This window comes from Psammomys obesus, unplaced genomic scaffold (genome assembly GCF_907164565.1).
Source record: "Psammomys obesus unplaced genomic scaffold, mPsaObe1.curated_primary_1811, whole genome shotgun sequence".
In the NCBI taxonomy this organism is placed as follows: Eukaryota; Metazoa; Chordata; class Mammalia; order Rodentia; family Muridae; genus Psammomys; species Psammomys obesus.
Genome location: NW_026596069.1, coordinates 14,108,542 through 14,130,581, shown reverse-complemented (window position 1 = coordinate 14,130,581; position 22,040 = coordinate 14,108,542). Strand labels below are relative to the sequence as shown.

Sequence of the window (22,040 nt, the reverse complement as noted above, 5' to 3'; positions counted from 1 at the left end):
AGACTCCACATGTGTCCTGGGAACTACATTTGTAGGAGTCTTCTGCAAAAGCAGCGACTGCACTTAACCACTGACCTACCCGCCTCGCCCCCTGGAAGTTAACGTATTTATCAAATTTCTCTAGCAACATCTTCCTTCCTAGGATGCTAGTGACAGCTAAATTAAAATAAATAGGAAGCAGGATGATAAAGCGCCACAGATACGGAGCCCCCTGGTGCTGCTCAAATGCTACCCCCCCCCCCCGTGCTGTGTGTGGAGCCGTAGGCAACCTCCTCCAGCTTCTCTGAAAACAGCCTGTGGCTACACTGACAGGGCACGTGTAAGTGAGTGATTTCTTATTCAAAAGAAAATATGGAGAATTTTCCCCCCAAGTGAACCCTCTTAAGGAGAGTGAAAAAGAGCAGAGACATACGTATTTGCAGTACCACTCTTAACTCCTAGACTCTTCCAGGGTGAGAATGTTTCTGAGAGGACAGAAAATTCAAAAGGGACAGAGTGATAGGAAAAAAAAAAATTGCAGTTTCGATACCATAAAGATAGCATTTTGTAATTCAACCTTGGACCCAGATTTTTTACTTTTGAATGAATCAGTTGGCTGAGAAGGTTTTGATCCCCAAACGTGGCAAGAGGCCAGCTGGCAATTCTCAGGGCTAAAAGCTGAGATGTCCCTCGTTTTCAATAAGAAACACACATCCCAAATAAAGAAGGCTGGGGCCGATCATGCCACAGTCTTCCGGCAGTTTCTTTTAAATATATTACAGACCTATGACATAAAAACTCGGACCTTTGGAAGGAACTGTGATCGCATGCTGTGTTCACAGTACTGTGAATGTTTTGACTTCATTTTTTTTTTCTTAATCATAACTGATGTGGTCTCAACATATCAGGAGTACATGGGACCAACTCTTCAAAATGAAACTTGCTGTTTCAAAACCATGACACGACCTCCACAGGCATTTGAACCTAGGAGGGTCAAGGGTAAGTGATGAGAAATCGGACTGTGCAGACCTTGTCTGTGGGCTCTGTGCTTGTGCATTTAACCACCTTGCAAATCAAGAGCATTTGAGGAAAAATGCTTCTCTACTGTACATATAAAGCTTTTTTTTTTTCCCCTTGGGGTTTTATTTGCTTAAATAATGCAATGTAATGACTGTGCGTAGACTCCGCTTTTTACCAGACACCACAAGAAAGCTCAGTATCGCTTAAGGTTACAGGGGACTGTGCATGGTTTATGGGCAAACACTGTGCCTCTTTATGCAAGAACTTGAGCATCTGTGGGTTTTGGTATGCTGCGGGCGGGGTGCCATAGAACCAATCCACGGGTTTTGAGAGATGAACGCACTCAAGTATAATTAGAAAAACCTGGGATCGTTACACTCATCATTAACTAATTTAGCTGATTTCCTTAATGTTTCAACATCATTTTTACAACATTAGGATGTTAACTTATTGAATGTCATGTTTTAGGTTTTGTAAGGAATGTGCCAAAGTGACTCAAGCTAGTGAAGAGTGGTGCCCAGTTTCTAATTCTGCAGTGAGCACTCATGTTGTTGTTGATCAGACTCTGCAGGTAGCCACTGTCTGCCTTCGAGGGGCCCGGAATGGTGTGCTAACAGATGAAATGCGATTATCTCTGTGCATAGTAGAGTCTGATTTGGAACAAGACTTTAGGTCTAATATAAAGATCCGTCAAATCAATCATCCAGCTAAGCTTCTGTGGCCCCAAACTCCTAATTTAAAAATGTTGATAAATGAAGTAGCTCTTTAGTTAATAAATGAAGTATCTCTTTCGTTGTCCTTCGTCAGCAACATTCATTTTAATGGAAAGTGAGTTTACAGGGTTACATGATTGAACTACTGAGCCACGTCAGTGTTGGCAAATGATGGGCTAAATTATTGATGTTACACACTAATGAATTCTGATGAGAAATAAAACACAGACATTACGTTTCAAGTGGTTCATAATTATTTTTGTACTTTAAAAGCAATTTTATTCTTTTTCCAAATCATACGGGTTCTGTAAAACAAAAACACAGTTAGTGATTAAACTGAAATTATTGAGTTTGTGGCAAAAAAAAAAAAAAAAAAAAAGCCTCGCTCTTGCAAGTTTTCATTCTGGGAGGATAATGTTATTCGCACTAGGTTTCTGGTTTCCCATATACTTCTGGGAAAAGATAATTAAATTAAATGTCTAAAATTTGAAACCAGTGCCTTTCACGAAGATAATCTGCTTTGAAACTATGGGTGACATTCCAGTAGATGTGTTCACGTTCATGTTTACTGTAGTTGAGCTGAACCCCGGCATTCATTTGGCTGGTGAGGGGCGCACGGAGGGCTTTCCGTGAACTAGCTTGGTTTGGGAAAACGTTATCTTCAAATACATGATGTGGAAGGAAGCGCACGTTGTGAAACAGTGCATGTCTAAAGCGGGTAGCAGCAGAAAGTAATGTCTGAAGCAGGTCCATATCTCTCTAAGGAACGGAGTCTATAGGATGGTCTTCAATATTTCCTTTTGACATAACTGTCTCAACCCGAGATCTTAACTGTGGAAGCCCATGGCGATTCTTTCTTTTCTCCTAAGGGTTGACTTGGAGTAGAATGACTCAAACAGGAACTCAGTTTGAAGATATCAAAGACCGTCTTTTAATGAAGAGGGATTAGGCATAGAAATAAGTGTGCCCAGCTTAAGAGCTCACCACTCAAGTGTTGGTCATGAATCTTTGTGCAGGCATGTCTACCCTCTGTACCCTCTGAACTTCGATTTTCTACCTACCATGGGACTGCAGGATCTCTTCTGCCAGAAAGGGCTGTTACAATTGGCAGACCAATGCATCTGAAACCTGCTATGCAAATGTAAGGTAGATTGATTGTTTTTGTTTGCCTGGACTCCACTTTCTGTTAAGGAGATCCTGAGAATTAGTTTGGGAAGATAGTCCTTTTAAAAGGGTTGCCATTATAAATTTCTTTTTCCAGTGGTAATGCATGCATAATTCTTTAAAAAGATTAAAAACAAAGAGCAATACTCTTTCCATCCTGTGGGTTAGGGGGATATACAGCTTATGATACTTTGAGATGAGATGGAGAGAGAGAGATATGGAGAGAGAGAGAGAGAGAGAGAGAAAGAAAGAGAAAAAAAGAGAGAGGGAGTTCTTTATCTTCTCTGTAACATTCTATTTCCTTGTCAAGGTTTATGAGTCATTGTCTTCATTGCCCTAATTTCTCTTGTATCAATGATCCCATGAACTATGTGGTATTGTGTATACAAGGCTATTTCACTTGGCACTGTTCAAAGTTTTCTTTCTCTCGATTTTTCCATCTTAATCTTTTACTCTTTTTACTTGTTATCACAGCACTGCTCATTGTTTTAGAATATTTTTTGTTTTAGAATATTTATTTATTTATTACAATCTTTTCATTTTGTATCCCAGCTGTAGCCCCTTCCTCCTCCCCTCCTAATCTTGTCTTCCCTCACTCTTCTCCTCCCATGTCCCTCTCCCAGTCCACTGATAGGGGAAATCCTCCTCCTCTTCCCTCTGACTCTAGCTTATCAGGTCTCATGAGGACTGGCTGCATTGTCTTCCTCTGTGACCTGGTAAGGTTGCTCCCCCATCAGGGGAAGGTGATCAAAGAGCCAGCCACTAAGTTCATGCCAGAGACAGTCCCTGTTCCCATTACTAGGGAATCCACTTGGACACTGAGCTGCCATGGGCTACATCTGTGCAGGGGTTCTAGGTTTCTAATTTATTTCCATGAATGGTCCTTGTATGGAGTATCAGTCTTAGAAAAGATCCCCTGTGCCCAGATTTTTTTTTTCATCTCCTTGTGGAGCTCCTATCCCCTCAGGTCTTTCTATTTCCTCCTTCTTTCATAAGATTCTCTGCACTCTCCCAAAGTCTGGCTATGAGTTTCAGCCTCTGCTTTTGATACCCTGAAGGGTAGTGTCTTTCTGATGCCTTCTGTGGTAATCTCCTTTCCTGTTCCCTGTTTTCTCCCTCTTCTGATGTCCATCCTGTTTGCCTTTCTGAATGAGGATTGATCATCTTACCCAGGGTCCTCCTTCTTGCTTAGCTTCTTTAGGTATACAGATTTTAGTATGTTTATCCTATATTGTATGTCTAATATCCACTTATCAGTGAGTATATACCATGTGTATCTTTCTGTTTCTGGGATAGCTAACTCAGGATGATCCTTACTAGTTCCCACCATTTTCATGCAAACTTCATGATTTCCTTGTTTTTAATTGCTGAGTAGTATTCCATTGTGTAAATGTACCACAATTTCTGTATTCATTCCTCCATTGAGGGACATCTGGGTTGTTTCCAGATTCTGGCTGTAACAAATAAAGCTGCCACAAACATGGTTGAGCAAATGTCCTTGTTGTATACTTGAGCATCTTTTGGATATATGCCTAGGAGTGGTATAGCTGGATCTTGAGGTAGTGCTATTCCTAATTTTCTGAGAAAGTGACAGATTGATTTCCAGAGTGGTTGTATGAGTTTACATTCCCACCAACAATGGAGGAGTGTTCCCCTTTCTTCACATTCTCTCTAGCATGTGTTGTTATTTGAGTTTTTGATCTTAGCCATTCTGATGGGTGTAAGATGGAATCTCAGGTTCATTTTGATTTGCATTTCCCTGATGACTACAGATGTTGAGCATTTCTTTAAGCATTTCTCTGTCATTCTCTGTTTAGCTCTGTATCCCATTTTTTCCATTGGGTTACTTGATTTGTTGCTTTTTAACTTCTCGAGTTCTTTATGTATTCTGGATATTAGCCCTCTGTCAGACATAGGGAGGGTGAAGATCCTTTCCTAGTCTGTAGGCTGTCATTTTGTTTTGATGACGGTGTCCTTTGCTTTACAGAAGCTTTTCAGGCTCATGAAGTCCCATTTATTGATTATTGATCATGGAGCCTGTGCTGTTGGTGTTCTGTTCAGGAAGTTGTCTCTTGTGCCAATGAGTTCAAGGCTCTTCCCCACTTTTTCTTCTAACAGATTAGTGTGTCTGGTTTTATGTTGAGGTCTTTGATCCACTTGGACTTTAGTTTTGTGCAGGGTGATAAGTATGGATCTATTTGCATTTTTCTACATGTAGATATCCAGTTAGACAGGCACCATTTGTTGAAGATGCTGTCTTTTTTCCATTTTATGTTTTCCCAGAAATAAACCCACATACTTATGGACACCTGATTTTTGACAAAGATGGCAAAACCATTCAATGGGGAAAAAAAGATAGCTTCTTGTTTTAGAATCTTGATACTTCTGAATGAAAAATTGTATATCTCGGTTAATCTCACATCAAAGCAGCATCATTGTGTAGTGATGATGCTAAGTTGTATGAAGAATACCTACTGGATATGCTCCATTAGTCACTAATTTTCAAACTCAAAGTTCTGCCTTTGAATAACTCATCTCGCCCATGCCAGTGACATGGCTCCTCCACTTGAATAATGGGATGCTGACATAACAGCGAATTAGAATGCTTAAAATGCTATTTCCTTTGCTGTTGTTGTACAAACCTAAGGCATCCAATTCATAGCTTTCTAATAAAAGCAATAAGAAATTTATTATTTTATTTTAGAGAAAGAATATGTGTGTGCTTAGTGAGTTATTTTACAGGGGAAGGAGAACAGATAATTTAATTCATAGGATTTGGCATTGATTGGTTCTTTCTTTATTAACCTTCTGATATATTACATTGGTATGTCTGTGAAATCAATGTATTTTCATCCTAGATATCAACACTGGAATTACACCTTGCTTCATCTATCTTCAAATGGGAGATGCAAATCTATCATCATTACCCACAGGTATTCTAAATGTCAGAATAATTCTGATATTTGCAGAAATGATAGAATCAGAAGTCCAATGACAAGAGTGGTTAACTAAAACCTAAAAATAGTGCCATGAAGGAGTTGGGGGAGAATGAAGGCACTCTGAGATGGAATAGGAAATAAGAATATGTTGTTTAAGGGGCTGAAGGGGAACTTGAGTAAATTGAATGGGAAAATTTAAGATGAGAGTCAGCATAGAAAGGATAAAGTAGGCTGGGTTACATTAGCAATCAAGAGCTTAATTTCTTTATGTACCCAGGAATTCCTGAGACCTCTCCTGAGCTCTCAATGCTGGCTGCTAAATTAGGTATTAATTAAGCAATAGAGATATTCCTTAAGGGGGACCCACTGGTGACATGGCCTTGATCATTCCCCTAGCTTCATTTTGTTCTTTTCTCTCCCAAAGCCTTGTGCTCTGCTCACAAGGTCTTCAAATCTACCCTAGGAAAACCAATGGCTTTATGCAGTATGAATTTCAAGTTTCCCCATATAAGGTTAATCTTACATGAACTATCTCAATTCTTTTTAAAAATATTGTCTGATATTATTTGATTTCTCTTGTAATTAATTTTCAGAAGTGACTTGCATTTAGAGATTTTCCCTTCAAATGTTTTCTAAGTGTTTATTTTTAATGTTTCTATTGTGGCAAAACAAAACAAAAAACATGTCCATTACTATCCTAATCATTCAAAGTGTTTCAAGAGTTGTTTTATGACTGAATACATGATCTGTGCTTGGAAGTGTTACATGTGCACTCTAGCTTGGTGCATTTCCAGGTTGTCTTTGGGTGGACTATTATCCACATCTGTTAGTTCCAGTTAGTTGATGGAGTCCTTTAAATCTTCTACGGTTTCATTTTTTTTTTTAATTTTTATATTCTATCTATTACAGAGAGGCAAGCATTAGGACATTACATTATAAATGGAATCCTTTTATTTCTACTTTAAACTTTCTCAGTGTATGAACTGTATAGTTTGAAACCTTCTTTTTAGATGTATCCACATTCAGGATTTTTCTGTTGGTACTTTTGCTGTATGTCTCTTGATTTTGGGTATGGGGGTTACAATGTAACTCAGTATGCCTCACTGAGTTTCTGTCCCAGTAACGTCATACTGTTTCACATTAAATTTAAATTTAGTCTACAAAACTTGTACTTCTCTTCTCATCCTGCCATTTTTGTTGCATTTATAGATTGATGCTGTGAATTCTGAACCAGAGTGGCAGCTTTGGTAGTTAAATTTGTCTTTTAAATGAATTAAAATGTAAAAGTGTTCATCTGCTCATTTGCTTGTTACCTTCCTTTAGGTTTAGGCGTAAGTTTCCTTCCCATAGTTTTGGTTGTTTTAAAAATTATTTTTTGAGGTTTGCCCTACTTTTAGACAACTATAGCAGGAAATGTGCATATTATTTGGAGAAAGACACATACTTCTGTAACTTTAGGATTTCATAACTGCTGGAAGAATAATTCACTTAAACATTTTTGAGAATTGTTAAAATTATATAAAAAAATCTGTCATATGCAGGTCGTTTGAGGATCCATCTCTTTAGATTTTTGAGCACAGAACATTGACCGACAACATGACCATCTTTTCTTTCTTATATCAGTTTTGAAGAATGCTCTCTGTTAGAAAGCTTTGAGATGGCTGCTCTTGCCTTCTCTTTGTTCGTTTAGCTTGTTGGAGATCCTCTCATGTCGTCTGGCCCTCATTGCTTTTGACACAGTGTTAAAATTAGTTTTGAATTTTGTGTCCTGTGGAATTGCTTCTATGACTGTTCCTTTTATCTTTAGCTTCCAGGAGTTGATTATAATATAAATGAATGTGAGCTTTATGTATATATCTTTTGAAGGGGGAGGGCTTTTTTAATTAATGTGATCTACAATTAATATTTTAACTCAATGGCTACATCAAGTTTTATACATTTTAATGATTTAAGTGTCCACCCTGTAGTAGATTATGAATTGAGGTGTATTACTACTTCAAAGAATGATACCTAAGAAGCAAAGGCTATGATTTTACTACTTGGTTTGAGAAATGAGATGGCCTGAATAATTTACTGAATACTGAATGCATATAGTAGTCTTCCAGAATGCCAAACTTAAATAGCCTTGTTGATGACTTAATCTCTTATTTCTCACTGTCTTCCTCTGACGTAAAGAAATCTTAGTAACACACACGCAAAAAAAAAATTGTCAGTACATTGTAGTTATAATTATAAGCATAATTCCAATGGCCAAAATACCTGAATTTAACATCTACGCCTACTATTAGATACTGATTCTGGACAACATGCTTTACCTATCTATTTTGGTTTGGTTTCCTTTTACATAAAATAGGCTTAAAATGACAGTATGCCATAGAATACTTTGAGAATTATATTAATTAATGTGCAAAAGTACTGAGAACAGTAAAACATTATAAAGACTACAAAACACTTTTTTGTGTTTCTCTGCCATTTGCTATTCCTCTGTTTAGAACTCTGTTTAGCTCTGTAGCCTACTTATTAATTGGATTATTTAGTTTGTTTGTGCTTAATTTATTGTTTAACAATTTCATTTATATATTTATTTATTACAGTTTATTCACAGCTCCCTCCCTGTCTCCTTTCAGCCCCACTCACCCTCCCTCTTCTCCCCTTTCCCCTTTCCCTAGTCCCCTAATAGGGGAAGACCTCCTCCTCTTCTATCTGATCATAGCTTATCAGGTCTCCTTAAGGCTGGCTGCATCATCTTCTTCTGGGGCCTGACATAAACACTTTAAAAAAAATAACAAATAATTTTCAACTCTGCAACCCTAGCACCCCAAGTCCCTTGTGTTTGAATATACTCACTTTCCTTTTTCCCATATTTCCCTCACTTTTGCATTCATCTCCTCCTAGAAGCTTTGCCCAAGTACCACTTTAGAAAACGATATTCTTCTGAATTCAGACTGAAGTGGTTCTCTCTGCTTTGTAGCCAACTGTAACATTTATTGCCTGCATCTGATTGCTCTTACCCTTGTAGCTAATTATTCGGCGATATTTTCTTGGAGCTGTTCCTTTCAATATTCCAGATATAGGTTAGGAATTGTTCTTTTCAAGAAACCTTCCTTCCATTCTCAGATTGAGTTAATCTTGCCTTTAGTTTTACTTATACAGTGGGATGTGCCTGCCTTTTCTGTGAGGTCGTGAGCTCTCTGAGGACGGATGTTGTGGCTCCGAGCATACCGAAATGCATTTCAAAAAGCAGACCCTAAGTAATGCATTGGGATGGACTCAGTTTAGCTGCAGATACCTGAAGATCAAGGGCCACAGTCTTAAATGGATCACACGTGCGTTCAGTAAGTAGGATGTCAGTTCAGTGCTTCGGTATGTTATGGTAATTCACTCAGCAGTATCAATCAAAATAAAATTCTAGAGGCATAATTTTACCAGGGAAGGATAATGAGATAATAAGTCCTAAAGGTAGGAGTATGAAGAAATGAGCTAAAATTCCTTTCAGACACCATTTTCTGAATCTGAAATGATTTTTCGGCAACAGGCATTTGTTTGTTCGTAATAATCATTTGTGGTGAGTGCAGAATGCTGATTTTACAGCTAAAGAATGATATTTGGCTATCGTGAAACTCGATAATTTTACTGTCTTAACGAAGAACATTTGTTTAATTCTTTCTGTTTATATGCTTACGCATACCCTAAAAGCTGTAGCAGGAGTCAAAGGAATTGAACTCAGCCAAGCATTTCTTTCATTACATTATAAGACCAGGAGTGTTGTGTTAACCTAGATGGAGTTTCTTGAATTCCCAGGAGTTTCAAGTGCTGTGTAAAACTTGAAGCTGAAAATAATTAATTAATTAATCCACAGCACTGGCTGATGGAACCCATGGCGTCACCTAACACAGATAAGCTGTCTATTCCGAATTATACCACAAGCCTTTGGTTTGTAAGCTAGGGGATGTGAAAACATTGTAAAATATAAATAGGTTCGTGTCTAGTTTATTTTGGAAATTTTCTGGTAAGAGTTAGTTGCATATTCAGAATTACCTTATAGCAGTATTACTATAAAACACAAAAAAATGGAGGGTTTGCTTACTTACAGGTGACTTACAGGGTTGTCATATACGCCTTTGAGCTTGGGAGACATACCTGGTTTTTGTTTACGCATGCAGGGGCATGCACAAAGGCCTTCAGAAGGCACCTTGCGAATTGTCCTTCAGTGCTCTGCATCCCCTTCCCCTTTTTATTTTAATCACAAAATGTCACACTGGCCTGGGAGTTTCTAATGTGTGTCTCTGTCTTTCCAGCTCTGGGACCACAAGTGTGGCATGACACCCTCCCCCGACCCCCCACTGTGGAGCCTTGGGACGGAACTCTGGTCTGCACGCTTGTGTGGGAAGCACTTTACTGAGCCATCTCACCAGCCCAGGTCCTGATGGTAGTAACCTAGCAACCAATCCACAGTCTCACACCTAAGCAAAATCTCAAACCCCGTTATTCAGAGCAATCGCCGGAGTCCTCAGTTCCACTTAGAGAAGGAGGTTTAAAGTAATGCTTATATTTGAGATATTTATGTACATAAATTCTAATGGGAAAACTTTACAGTCCAAGGAGATACAGGCCTCATCGTCGGACCGTGCGACGGCTGAGTCACTTGTCTGCAGGGACAGGAAGCAGAGCGATGAGCGCTGGAGCTCAGCTCACTTCCCCTTTCTGTCCAGCACAGACCAAGCCCGTGCAATGGCTCAGCACACCTTAGGGTGGACGTACTCATGTAATTAACCTAATCTAGAAATCCCTTCACCTCCGTGTCCAGAGGTTTTTTTTTTTTTTTTTTTTTTTTTTCCTTACAGTGGTTTTAATCCCATCAGGCCAACAAAGGAGATTAACCACCACAGCCTTAAGTATTCTGCCAAAAATTCACTAATTTATCCCCTCTCATGCTGATGGTCATTTCCATTACGTCCATATTGTTTTCAACCATCAACACACAGTAGGGTTATGAACAAACTCAGAACACACTGTTAAGGTTGAAAACTAAAGGCATTGCTCTAGGACAAAATTGAAATTGAAAGATACACAGATTAAATGTGGATAACAGAAAAATGAAGTTTTTGATAAAATATTAAAGTTTACTTCTCTGAACTTTTATCATGTCTTTTATCATATCAAGTGATGGGATTACTTGTAAATATCTTTTCAAAAATGTGAAGGTGTTAAGAATAAAAAAAAGAGTATTGTTTACTCTTTAGTCATGTTTTTAATTCAAGTTTTGTTTTTTTTTTCTTATTGGCCATTTGCTTCACATATGCCATTGAGAAATGTCTTTTGAAATTTTCTCAATTTCCTATTGGGTTATATATTTTATGCTGGTTTAAATGAATAGTCCTAACTGCCGAGCCATCAATCTCTCAAGCTCCATTATATGTATTTTAACAGATATATTTTTTTGAATTACTCTATGACTCTCACTACTACAGGTTCAGTTTCCAGTACACTCCCGTGGAAGCCAAGAACTGTCTATAATTCCGGATGTATATGTACAAAATAAGTAACTCAAATATGTGTGATACATTAGTCCATGCTTTGTGCACTTTATAGAGTAGGTATACTTTATCTTATAAAATACATTGTTTTCTATGTTTGGGGAATTTACATCTCAGCCAGCAAGTGAGCAGTTTATATTTGAATTTCCAAACACATGTGAGGTTTCTCCCAAGTTCTCGGGATCATTGCTTATTTGTAAATGAAGTTTACATAGGATACATTCATATGATATTGACCATGACGGCTCTATACATAAAAGTCAGAGATTATGTAATTATATTTATGATTTGAATGTTTAATGAAACACACTTATCAATTATTCTATCACGCTTTACAATTCTTTTTGCATCAATGGATTCTTTAGTTTAATGAATGTAGCCTTTTGATTTGTTTTGCTACAGAGTGTTATAAATTTTCAACGTCAATCCAACAACACATTTGTTTTTCTTATAACATGTCAAATTTACTCTTGAGGATTTATTTATAATCACCTCAAGCTTCACTGAGAAATCTTGTTTGGATTTGAGAAGGATCTTCTTAAACTTATGAACTTTTAAAATTTGACGTTTTAAAAAATTGACATCTTTTCAACATAATCCTATGAAAAGTACATATATTTGCTTATTTAAATCCTTTCAGTGTTACTCAATGGCTCTGAAAGGATTGAGCTGTCATCTTCTTTGCTTACTCTTAGGAGCTTTGTATTTCAGATTGACATGCTAAATAACTGTCTTATTTCAATGCTTCCTAGTGGATAAATGGCTCAACAGTTAATAGCACTGGCTGCTCTTGCAGAATGCCGAGGTTGAGTTTGCAGCACCCACAGGATGGCTCACAGCCATCTGAAACTCCAGTTCCAGTGAATCTGATGTTTTTCCTGACCTCTACAGGCACCAGATACATATATTGATATTCTGATATACATGATATACATGAAGACAAAACACTCACACATGAAATAAAGATATAATCTTTAATCATCCTAACGCTTATTCTTTCTCTTAGTAAAAGAAATATCATAATAACAATAATGATAGTTTTGACATTTTCTTGTACAGTGTCTCTTCCTCATTTATTATTTTATAAAATGTATGAAATAGAGGGAGTTTTGTTATATGTTATTTTTTGCTTATTATTATAGAACATAGTTGCTCTTAACAATTACTGCTTATTGTATATTGAGTAAAAACAGTCACTACTTTTGATTATTATTTATATTAAATCACATGGATATATTTTCTTTTCTTTTTTGTTTTTGAGACAGGGTTTCTCTCTGTAGCCTGGATTTGCTTTGTAGACCAAGCTGGCCTCAAACTCACAGAGATCTGCCTGCCTCTGTCTCCACAAGTGATGGGATTACAGGCGTGTGCCACTGGGCCTGGCTACATGAATATGTTTTTTAAAGTTGAATCCTTGCATTTTGATACATTATTTTCTTTTTTTGGAAGAAGCAATGTTAGTATTCTTTATTGATACAGTAACTGTTATTGATACAATAACAGTAACTTCATCACTGAGAGCTTTTCATGTGTCAGTTGCTGTTTTGTTTTACAAGGGTTAACTTATAATCCTTTAAATATGTGTGTGTGTATATATATATATATATACACACACAATTATCTCATCTATTACATCCCAACTACACTTTATTCTCCCTCCAGTCTTCCCTGTCCTTCCTTATCCCTCACTCTCATCCACTACCCCTCTGTTTTCCTTCAGAAAAGATCAGGCCTCCCAGAGTAATCAACCAAACATGGCACACCAAGTTACAATAAGACTAGACATAAACCCTTGTATCAAGGCTGGATGAGGCAACCCATTAGAAGGAAAAAAGTCCCAAGAGCAGACAAAAGAGTCAGAGATATCCCTAGTCCCAGTGTTAGAAGTCCCACAAGAACACCAAGCTAGGCAATTATAACATACATGCAGAGGACCTATCTCTGACCCATGCAGGCTCCCTGGTTGTCGCTTTAGTCTTTCTAGGCCCCTGTGAGCCCTGCTTAGTTAATTCTGTGGGCTTGTGTTCATGATGTCTTGACCCCTTTGGGCTGGGGAGACGGCTCAACTGTGAAAGACTAGGCTCACAAACAAAAACATGGTCCTAATTTTTTTTTTTTTTTTGTAATGACAATGAAGACGATGTCTTTAATATGGAAAAGATTGGATGGTAGGAGGAGTTTGAGGGGGAGAGGAAGAGGAGAGACATGTTGTAAATGTAGTACTCATGTATAAAATTCTCAAAATATATTTAAGGAAAAATTTGGAAGCTATTTAATAGCTTCTATTTTGATTGTGGATTCATTTACTTTTATTTGGATTTTAACCACATGTTATTTCATATATTCTGAAGTTATTTTTGTCAGATGCATGAGGTTTGTAATTGATATGTCTTAGTAGACATTTTATCCATAAGAAACACACACAAATTGTAATATATAATACTTTTGTCTCAGTTATTCCCATTTTTTATATTACAACTTTAAAATTTTTATACTTCTTTTGAGAATTTTATACTTTAATACCATATTTACATCATTTCCACCTATTTCTTTCTCTCCTGCAAATCTGCCCATTTCCCTTTCATTTCCTTTCATGTTCCTGATCCCTTCTTTTGTAATTATTGTTACAGACAGACACAGACACAGACAGACACACAGACAGACATATTTACAAAAGCCATTAGTATTGGTCATATCTACATGCACTTAGGACTGATCACTTGGGATTGAATATCTATCAGGGAGCTCATCCCTGGAGAAGACTGATTATCTATCTATCTATCTATCTATCTATCTATCTATCTATCTATCTTCAAACATCTATCTTCTATCTTCTAGATAGAAGCTAGATAGAAGCTCCTCATCAAAAATGGAGCCTTGTAAGATTTATGTATTTTTTTTAAGTTTGGTTTCCATTTGCTTTAAATGTTTAACTTCTAAATAATGTGAATTTTTGCCTTTATGAATAATTTGAAAATCCGTAGACTCCAAGTGCATAGTGGAGATGTTCATAGTTATTAAATCATTAACCAGTTGTCCATATTTTCTACATCTATGCATGTCCTTCCTTCTTACCTTTTGAATTATTCAAAATTTATGGTACTGCTTTCTTTCATATCATTTAGTGGTGATAACTATTTCTAAACTCATCACAAATATTCTTAAATTATGGTATCTATATTAAAATATATTTTGTATTACTACCTAGAATTATCCAATAAGATTTACCCAATTTATCATTACTCAAGTGTAATATATGTTTTAAAGTGTAATTTATATTTTAAGTCTGCAATGCATATGTTTCCATATTTCTTTCATTTCAAAAGGACTGTATAGAGATTTGCTGCTATACAATGTAGGTGATTGATTTTGGACTTTTGTCCTGTGTGTGTGTATAGGGCATACACACACATACTCTTTTAGGTGGAAAAAGAGTAACAAAGAGGACATGATTTTCAACCTGAGAAAGCTGGCCCGCTGGTGGGTGAAGGGGTGCTGGTATCCTAAAGGATGTGCGTGCAGAAGCCATTGTGACCCTGTAGGAAGAGCAGGTGCCCTCTGTCAAGTCACAGAATGTTCATGCCCAGTAAGAGTATTCAACATCTTTTCTTTTACACCAAAATGTGTCTGCCTGGTTGACTAAAAGCTTGATAGGAAATATATTCCTATTGGGTCCAAAGCTGCCTGCTAATCTTTCCTGTACTTTGCTCCTGTTGCCGGCTTTTAGAGAGCAACAGAACATATGGTAACCTTGTACTGCAGTCTTTAGATGCTTCAAAGAATGACAGAAGAAGATGCACTGTATAGAAAGGAATGCCCCTCCACACACATACGTGCACAGCAGAATGACATTCACAAGGTTCAGAGGCTGGAAAATAAACACATTTTTTTTTTTTTTTTTTTTTTTTTATAGAATGTGTGTACAAAAATCCCCTCTAACGTTTGAGATAAGTCCGTCCAATCTCCCTGTTCCCCCAAAGTATGCATGGCATGTGGTATGTATTTTCACTTGCTGAATTCATCCTTCATGCAGTCCCAGTCTATCAAAGAGGTTAAGAATTTATAAAACTCTGATGGGATATGGCTTCAATGCTTCATCACACACACCGTCATTTGCTTTCCAATCTAGATCAGGACAGTCTTGCCTCTGCCTGCAGTTACCTACCTGCACAGTTAGTATTTTCTGAATGCTGTCCTGGGAGTTACACTGCATGTTGGCCACCTTCCTCTTGTAATATCGGATCAACATTTGGAGGTACGTTTCCCAATCCCTGTCCTTCTTCTTGTGCAGCAGACAGTTCTAAAGGCAACAGGGAGGGGGGAAAAACACAAGTCAGGGAAGGAGAGGAAATTAATGGCACTGTTCAAGAAGAATGATGGAGGGAAATATAGAAAGCAGCCAATGGCCCATTCTGTAGTGTGCAGACCTGACAGGAATTTCACAGTCTCTTGATTTTTCAGCCCACTCATGTGCATTCATCGGAGACCAGTCACATCTGGCCGCCAGGATGGGGGGTTAATTTTCTCTAAATGCCTCAGCAGTTTTGTTCTAGCTGAAGCAAATGCTGTGACTGCAAAGCTGATGAGTAAAATATTTCTACTTCACCCAGTTTAACTCAAAACCGATAGCCTCAGGACGTATTGAACCTTTCTGTTAAAAAAAAAAAATCTTTTGAAGCCTTTTGAATGGCACATTGGGTCAAACCAAAGTTTAAAAAATGCAACCTGAAGACTTTGATGGACACTACTGCATCTTTTTCTTACTCCTAAAGCTTCCTATGGCTGACGATGTGTGCGTCAGAGCATGACAAAACCAAGGAGAATTAACTTAGCCATCAACTGTGGAGGAGAGGAAAAAAACCAGTGAGGGAATTTCCAGCTAGGACTCCGTATTAATTTGCCTCCCTCTGATCATGTGACATGGAATCATGTCAACATTAAAGTACAGAAGAGGTAATGTTTAGAAGTGACACTTTTAACTCTTGACCTACAGAGAAGAAGAGATTTTTCCTATGGGTTCTATCAAACCAGGGGAGGAAGGGATGGTTAAATATAAAATCACCACCAGCTAAAATTAGGAAAGTGACAGTTTTGCCTAGAAAACTCTTTCATCTCAACTGTTAGCATTCTGTAAGAATTACTATGATAAGTCTAGGCTGTAAAGAAATAATAAATTTAACAAAAATAACAATAAACCCCATTTACCAAAGACCCAAATAGTCACACATAATATTCTGCCACTGAGATCTCATTTGGGGTTTGCTAGCATGAATAATCACTTAGTGTGTGTTGCAAAGTCGAAAGAAACAAATCTATGGCAAACCCAAAATTTATATAAATATCCCTTCTCATCAACAACAAACATACTAAGATATGCTTGTCAGGGGATCAAAGGCACATGAATGAGACAATTCGTAAAACACTGGAGAATACCTAAATTTTAGAAATCTTTGTTATGTTTTGTTCAGTAAAACATTTTCAATAAAGTGATTTCAAATGCCTGATGTTGTCTGTAAGTTTTTATTATCAATAACCTTCTTAGGCTTTGTTACAACCTACACATGTACTCGTGTGCGTGCACACACACACACACACACACACACACACACACACACATGTTTAGGCTCACTTCACGAAAAAGAAGCCACTAATCTGCATCAATTTGTTAACTTAATACAAAAATACCTTTAAAAACATATCTCTGCTTAGCTGATAATGAACTACATAATCCAGAATAAACTTAGGGGAATGTTAGATGATTTAGGTTACTAAAAGTAAAATCAGTAAATTAAAAATTGCAATTACTTTGGAATAGAAATTCAATGAAAAAATGTCTTTTAAAAATTGCTTTTCTGGTTGGGTCAGGCACTGGTTGGAGAGATTGAGGGAAGGGCCAACCAATGACTGGCCCAATCTGAGACCCGCCCCATGGGAAAGAGCCACCCTCTGTCCCTATTAACAATACTCTGCAATGCTTGCAGATTGAAGCCTAGAATAGCTGTCCCCTGATAGGCTCCACCCAGCAGTGGAACAAATGCTGAGACCTACAGTCAAGCATTAGGTGGAGCCCAGGGAGTCTTGTGGAAGAGGCAAGGAGGAAGGATAGAAGGAACCGAAAGGAACAAGAACTCCACAAGAGGATGAATAGAGCCAACTAACCTGGGCCCAGGGTGTCTTCCATAGACTGAAGCACCAACCAAGGACCAGACATGGACTGGAAGTAGGCCCCCTACACTAGCTGAGGAACAGCTTAGTCTTCATGTGGGTCCCTTAGTATAGGGAGCAGGGGTTATCTCTGTCATGTAGTCTGTTGCCTGCTTTTCCATCACTACCGCCTGGCCGAGCTGCCTTGCCTAACCTCAGTGAAAGAGGATGCTCTCAGTCCTGATGAGATTTCATGTGCTGGGGTGGGTTGGTGACGGTAGGGGGCTTCCATTTTCTGAGGAGTAGGGAAAGGGGATAGGAAGAAGAGGAAGGAATGGTGGGGCTGGGTGGAGTGGAGGGAGCTGTGTGTAATCAGAATGTAAAGGGAATAAGTAAAAATTTCAAATTAATCAATCAATCAATCAATCAATCAATCAAATGTCCTATAGGCTTGCTTACAATAAGATCTTATGGAAGCATTTTTTCCTTGTTGAGGTTCCCACCTATCAGATGACTTATGTTAAGCTGACATAAAACTAGCAAGCACACTCTCTTTAAACAATGAACCATAAAAAAATCTTTGCTTTAAGAAAAAGAAAAAGATACCTCCAGAATATCTTTTATTGTAGAGGCTGATTAACTAGCAAAGAAACAGACTGATGGATCAACGAAATAAAATTGAAGGCCCAGAAACAAACCTACGGACACCTGATTTTTGACCGAGATGCCAAAACCATACAATGGCAAAAAGATAGCATCTTCAACAAATGGTGCTGGTCTAACTGGATGTCCACATGTAGAAAAATGCAAATAGACCTGTGTCCGTCACCCTGCACAAAATTAAAGTCCAAGTGGATCAAAGACCTCAACATAAAACCAGACACACTAAATCAGTTGGAAGAAAAAGTGGGGGAAAGCCTTGAACTCATTAGCACAGGAAACAACTTCCTGAACAGAACATCAACAGCACAGGCTCTAAGATCAATAATTAATAAAGGGGACCTCATGAAACTGAAAATATTCTGTAAAGCAAAGGACACTGTCAACAGAACAAAATGACAGCCTACAGACTGGGAAAAGATCTTAACATACCCTATATCTTACAGAGGGCTAATATCCAGAATATATAAAGAACTCGAGAAATTAGACACCAACAAATCAAATAATCCAATTAAAAAATAGGGTACAGAACTAAGCAGAAAATTCTCAACAGAGGAATATCTAATGTTGTAGAAACACTTAAAGAAACGCTCAACATTCTTAGTCCTCAAGGAAATGCAAATCGAAACTATTCCGAGATCCCATCTTACATCAATCAGAATTGCTAAGATCTAAAACTCAAGTGACAATACATGCTGGAGAGGATGTGGAGAAAGGGGAACCCTCCTCCATTGCTGGTGGGAATGCAAACTTGTACAACCACTTTGGAATCAGTCTGGCGCTTTCTCAAAATCTTGGGAGTATCACTACCTCAACATCCAGCTATACCACTCCTGGCCATGTACCCAAATGATGCCCCACAATTCAACAAGGACATTTGCTCAACCAGCATCTTTATTTGTAATAACTAGATTCTGGAAACAACCCAGATGTCCTTCAACAGAGTAATGGATACAGAAATTGTGGCACATTTACAGAGTGGAATACTACTCAGCTACTGAAAACAAGGAAATCAAGTTTGCAGGTAAATGGGTGGAACTAGAAAAGATCATCCTAAGTGAGATAACCCAGAAAAAGAAAGATAGCCATGGTATACATTCACTTACAAGCAGATATTAGCCATATGATATAGGATAGCTATACTTAAATCTATAGGCCTAAAGAAGCTAAACAATAAGGAGGATGCTCAAATCTCATTCAGAATGGCAAACAGGATAGACACCAGAAGTGGTGGAAGAGTGGGAACAGGATGGGAGCCTACTATAGAGGGTCCTTTGAAAAAAAATGCTCCATCCAACATGGGGTCTAAGCAGATACTGAAACTCACAGCCAAACTTTGGGCAGAGCACAGGGAATCTATGGAAGAAGCAGCTGATAGAAGGACATGGAGGAGACAGGAGCTCCACAAGGAGACCAACAAAGCTAAAAAAATCTTGAGCGCATGGGTTCTACAGGGACTGATGCATCAATCAAGAACCATGCATGGAGAGGACCTAGACTTCCTGCTCACATGTAGCCCACAGACAGCTCAGTTTCCCTGTGGGTTCCCCAGTAAGGGAAGCAGGGACTGCCTCTGACATGAATTTGGCTGCTTTTTCTTTGACCACTTGCCCCTGGTGGTGAAGTCTTGTCTAGACACAGAGGAAGAGGATACAGGCAGTTATGAAGAGACTTGATAAGGTAGGGGCAGGAGAACTCTCCCTTTCAGTGGACTAGGGGAAAGGGATAGGGGGAAAGAGGAAGGGAGGGTGGGACCGGGAGGAGTTGAAGGAAGGGGCTTCAGTTGGGATATATAATGAATAAATTTTAAAAAATAAATAAAAAAGAAAAAAAGAGAAAAGATTAAAATAAGAACCAGATGTGGTGGTACATGCCTGTAATTTCAGCACTCGTGGAGACAGAGGCAGGCAAATTGCTGTGAGTTCGAGCCCAGCCTGGTTTAGAAATTGAATCCAAGGCAGCCAAGACTACACAGAAAAACCCTGTCTCAAAATAAACAAACAGAAAATTGCTTTTCTGTAATATAAGCAAAGTCAGATAATTAATGGCAGGTGGTAAACTGTATGTTGATATGCTCATTACTGCATTTGGAAATTTTACTTCTCATTTGATTTGCTCATGAGTACAGGGACATTCGGATTAGAACTGTCCCTGCTGTGGCAAGGACAGGAGGAGGATCTGTTTCTTGGAGTTGTGTAGCAACAAGTTAAAGTTAGCTGTGGCCCTGTATCATTGAAGGTATGTATCAGTGACTTTAACGACTTGTCAGTTTGTATTGGCAACAATGTACCTAAAAGACTTGCATTTAAATTACAAATTACTTTGGTCAGAAACTGAACAAGAGAAACTGGACTAGAGAAACTGACTGGACCTCAGTAACAAGGAAAAAAAAAAAAAAACCTGCTGATGAAGGTTCAGGAGAATTATTATTATTTTTGGTTTTTTGAGACTCACTCTATTGATCATGCTGGTCTTAAACTTAGAGATCTACCTTCCTCTGCCTCCTGAGTGCTGGGATTCGTGAGTACCACCACTGCCAGGAAAGAATTATTTCTTAAATCACATGTTGAACACTGTGACATCATACTTGGTCCTATATTTGGTGCCTAAAATATGTTTTGTTACACAGGGTAGCTTGTTTTGGAATGCAGAGACGGAGAAAAGAGTAGAAAATATCTTACTGGGTTATAAACTAAAATTATGAGGAAATTGTCTTTGCTTGTAAATTAGCTCATCATTGACTATTATACCTACAGAACATATTAAAACACACTGATGTTTAGTCATGTATATTCTGGCTCAATAGGCCAAAAGCTGAGATAAACATTTCCAGTAAATTGGCTATATTATAATAAATAAATATTACATGTTAATCAAAACCTTTCTAAATATTGCTTCTAAAGGATAGGGCCTATAAACTAATTTAGTAATTTTCCTTATAAAAATAATGTTTTGATTCTCTTCTTTTCTTCCTGTCAGGAGAGCACAGGTTCCGCTGTCTGCTGGGGGTGTCTTCACACTGACTTTCCCCCTGCTTACTGTCTAGAAGTTAGCACTTAGAGAGGGTACCTACTTCTCAATTAAAGTTCACATTCCAAACCAGGATGTGATTGGAATCCAATCGCTTCCCCCATTTTATTGCCTTTGACATTTAGTTGTGGTTTCTGGTTAAAATTTGTCATGGAGATTTCTACAAACAACCCGAGTGCTTCAGAGTTGGGACACAGATCGTCTTGAAAAAGGTTGCAATATGAAATGAGTACTTGTTTACACCAGATGTTAGTAGGAAAACTTTATGCACATCTTCCATGTTTCCATTGAATTGTGTATGTATACATTACTTGGTTATTGTAAGATGAAAATGTCAAGACAAAGCAGGTGGAAATTCTCCCTGTTTAAACTTAGACAAGATTATGCACAGCCAGTATGATGAATGCTTACAGTAATAAGCGTGAAATAATGGTTCTTAAGTGGCTGACTATGGGGTGATCTCTTTTAGTCTCATCAAGTAGCACCAGATATCTCACTGAAGGTCATGGGGGTGGATGATGTGCCTAGCATGTAAAAGGTTCTGCTTTGATCCCTGGTACCACAAAAGAACAACAAACTCTGCAGAGTGGGAAAACATGCTTAAATACAGCTTTTTCTTTCCATTTCTTTTTTGAACTGCACTTTTCATGTCAAGAGTGTGATTATTTGGGAGCTAGGTTAGTACCCAGAAGACCTTATTTTTCCATGAGATGCCAGTCAAACCTTCCTGTCACAAGGAATGATAAATTAATATTGTAGTAGTCAGAAATAAGACAAAGCAGGCTTTGAATAAGTTTCTTTCTTTCTTTCTTTCTTTCTTTCTTTCTTTCTTTCTTTCTTTCTTTCTTTCTTTC

General features: G+C 38.0%; 1 protein-coding gene across 1 annotated transcript in view; it reads right to left on the bottom strand.

Moving 5' to 3' along the window:
• Positions 1–14,929: 14,929 nt before the first annotated feature.
• The window catches only part of Ccdc178 (coiled-coil domain containing 178), a 267,043-nt gene continuing 259,932 nt past the window's right edge, over positions 14,930–22,040 (bottom strand). Inside the window, exons 14-15 of the mRNA XM_055625711.1 lie at positions 15,518–15,652; positions 14,930–15,124 (exon numbers count right to left, since the gene is read on the bottom strand). Coding sequence (XP_055481686.1) covers positions 14,930–15,124; positions 15,518–15,652 — 330 coding nt within the window. The remainder of the gene's footprint in view (positions 15,125–15,517; positions 15,653–22,040) is intronic.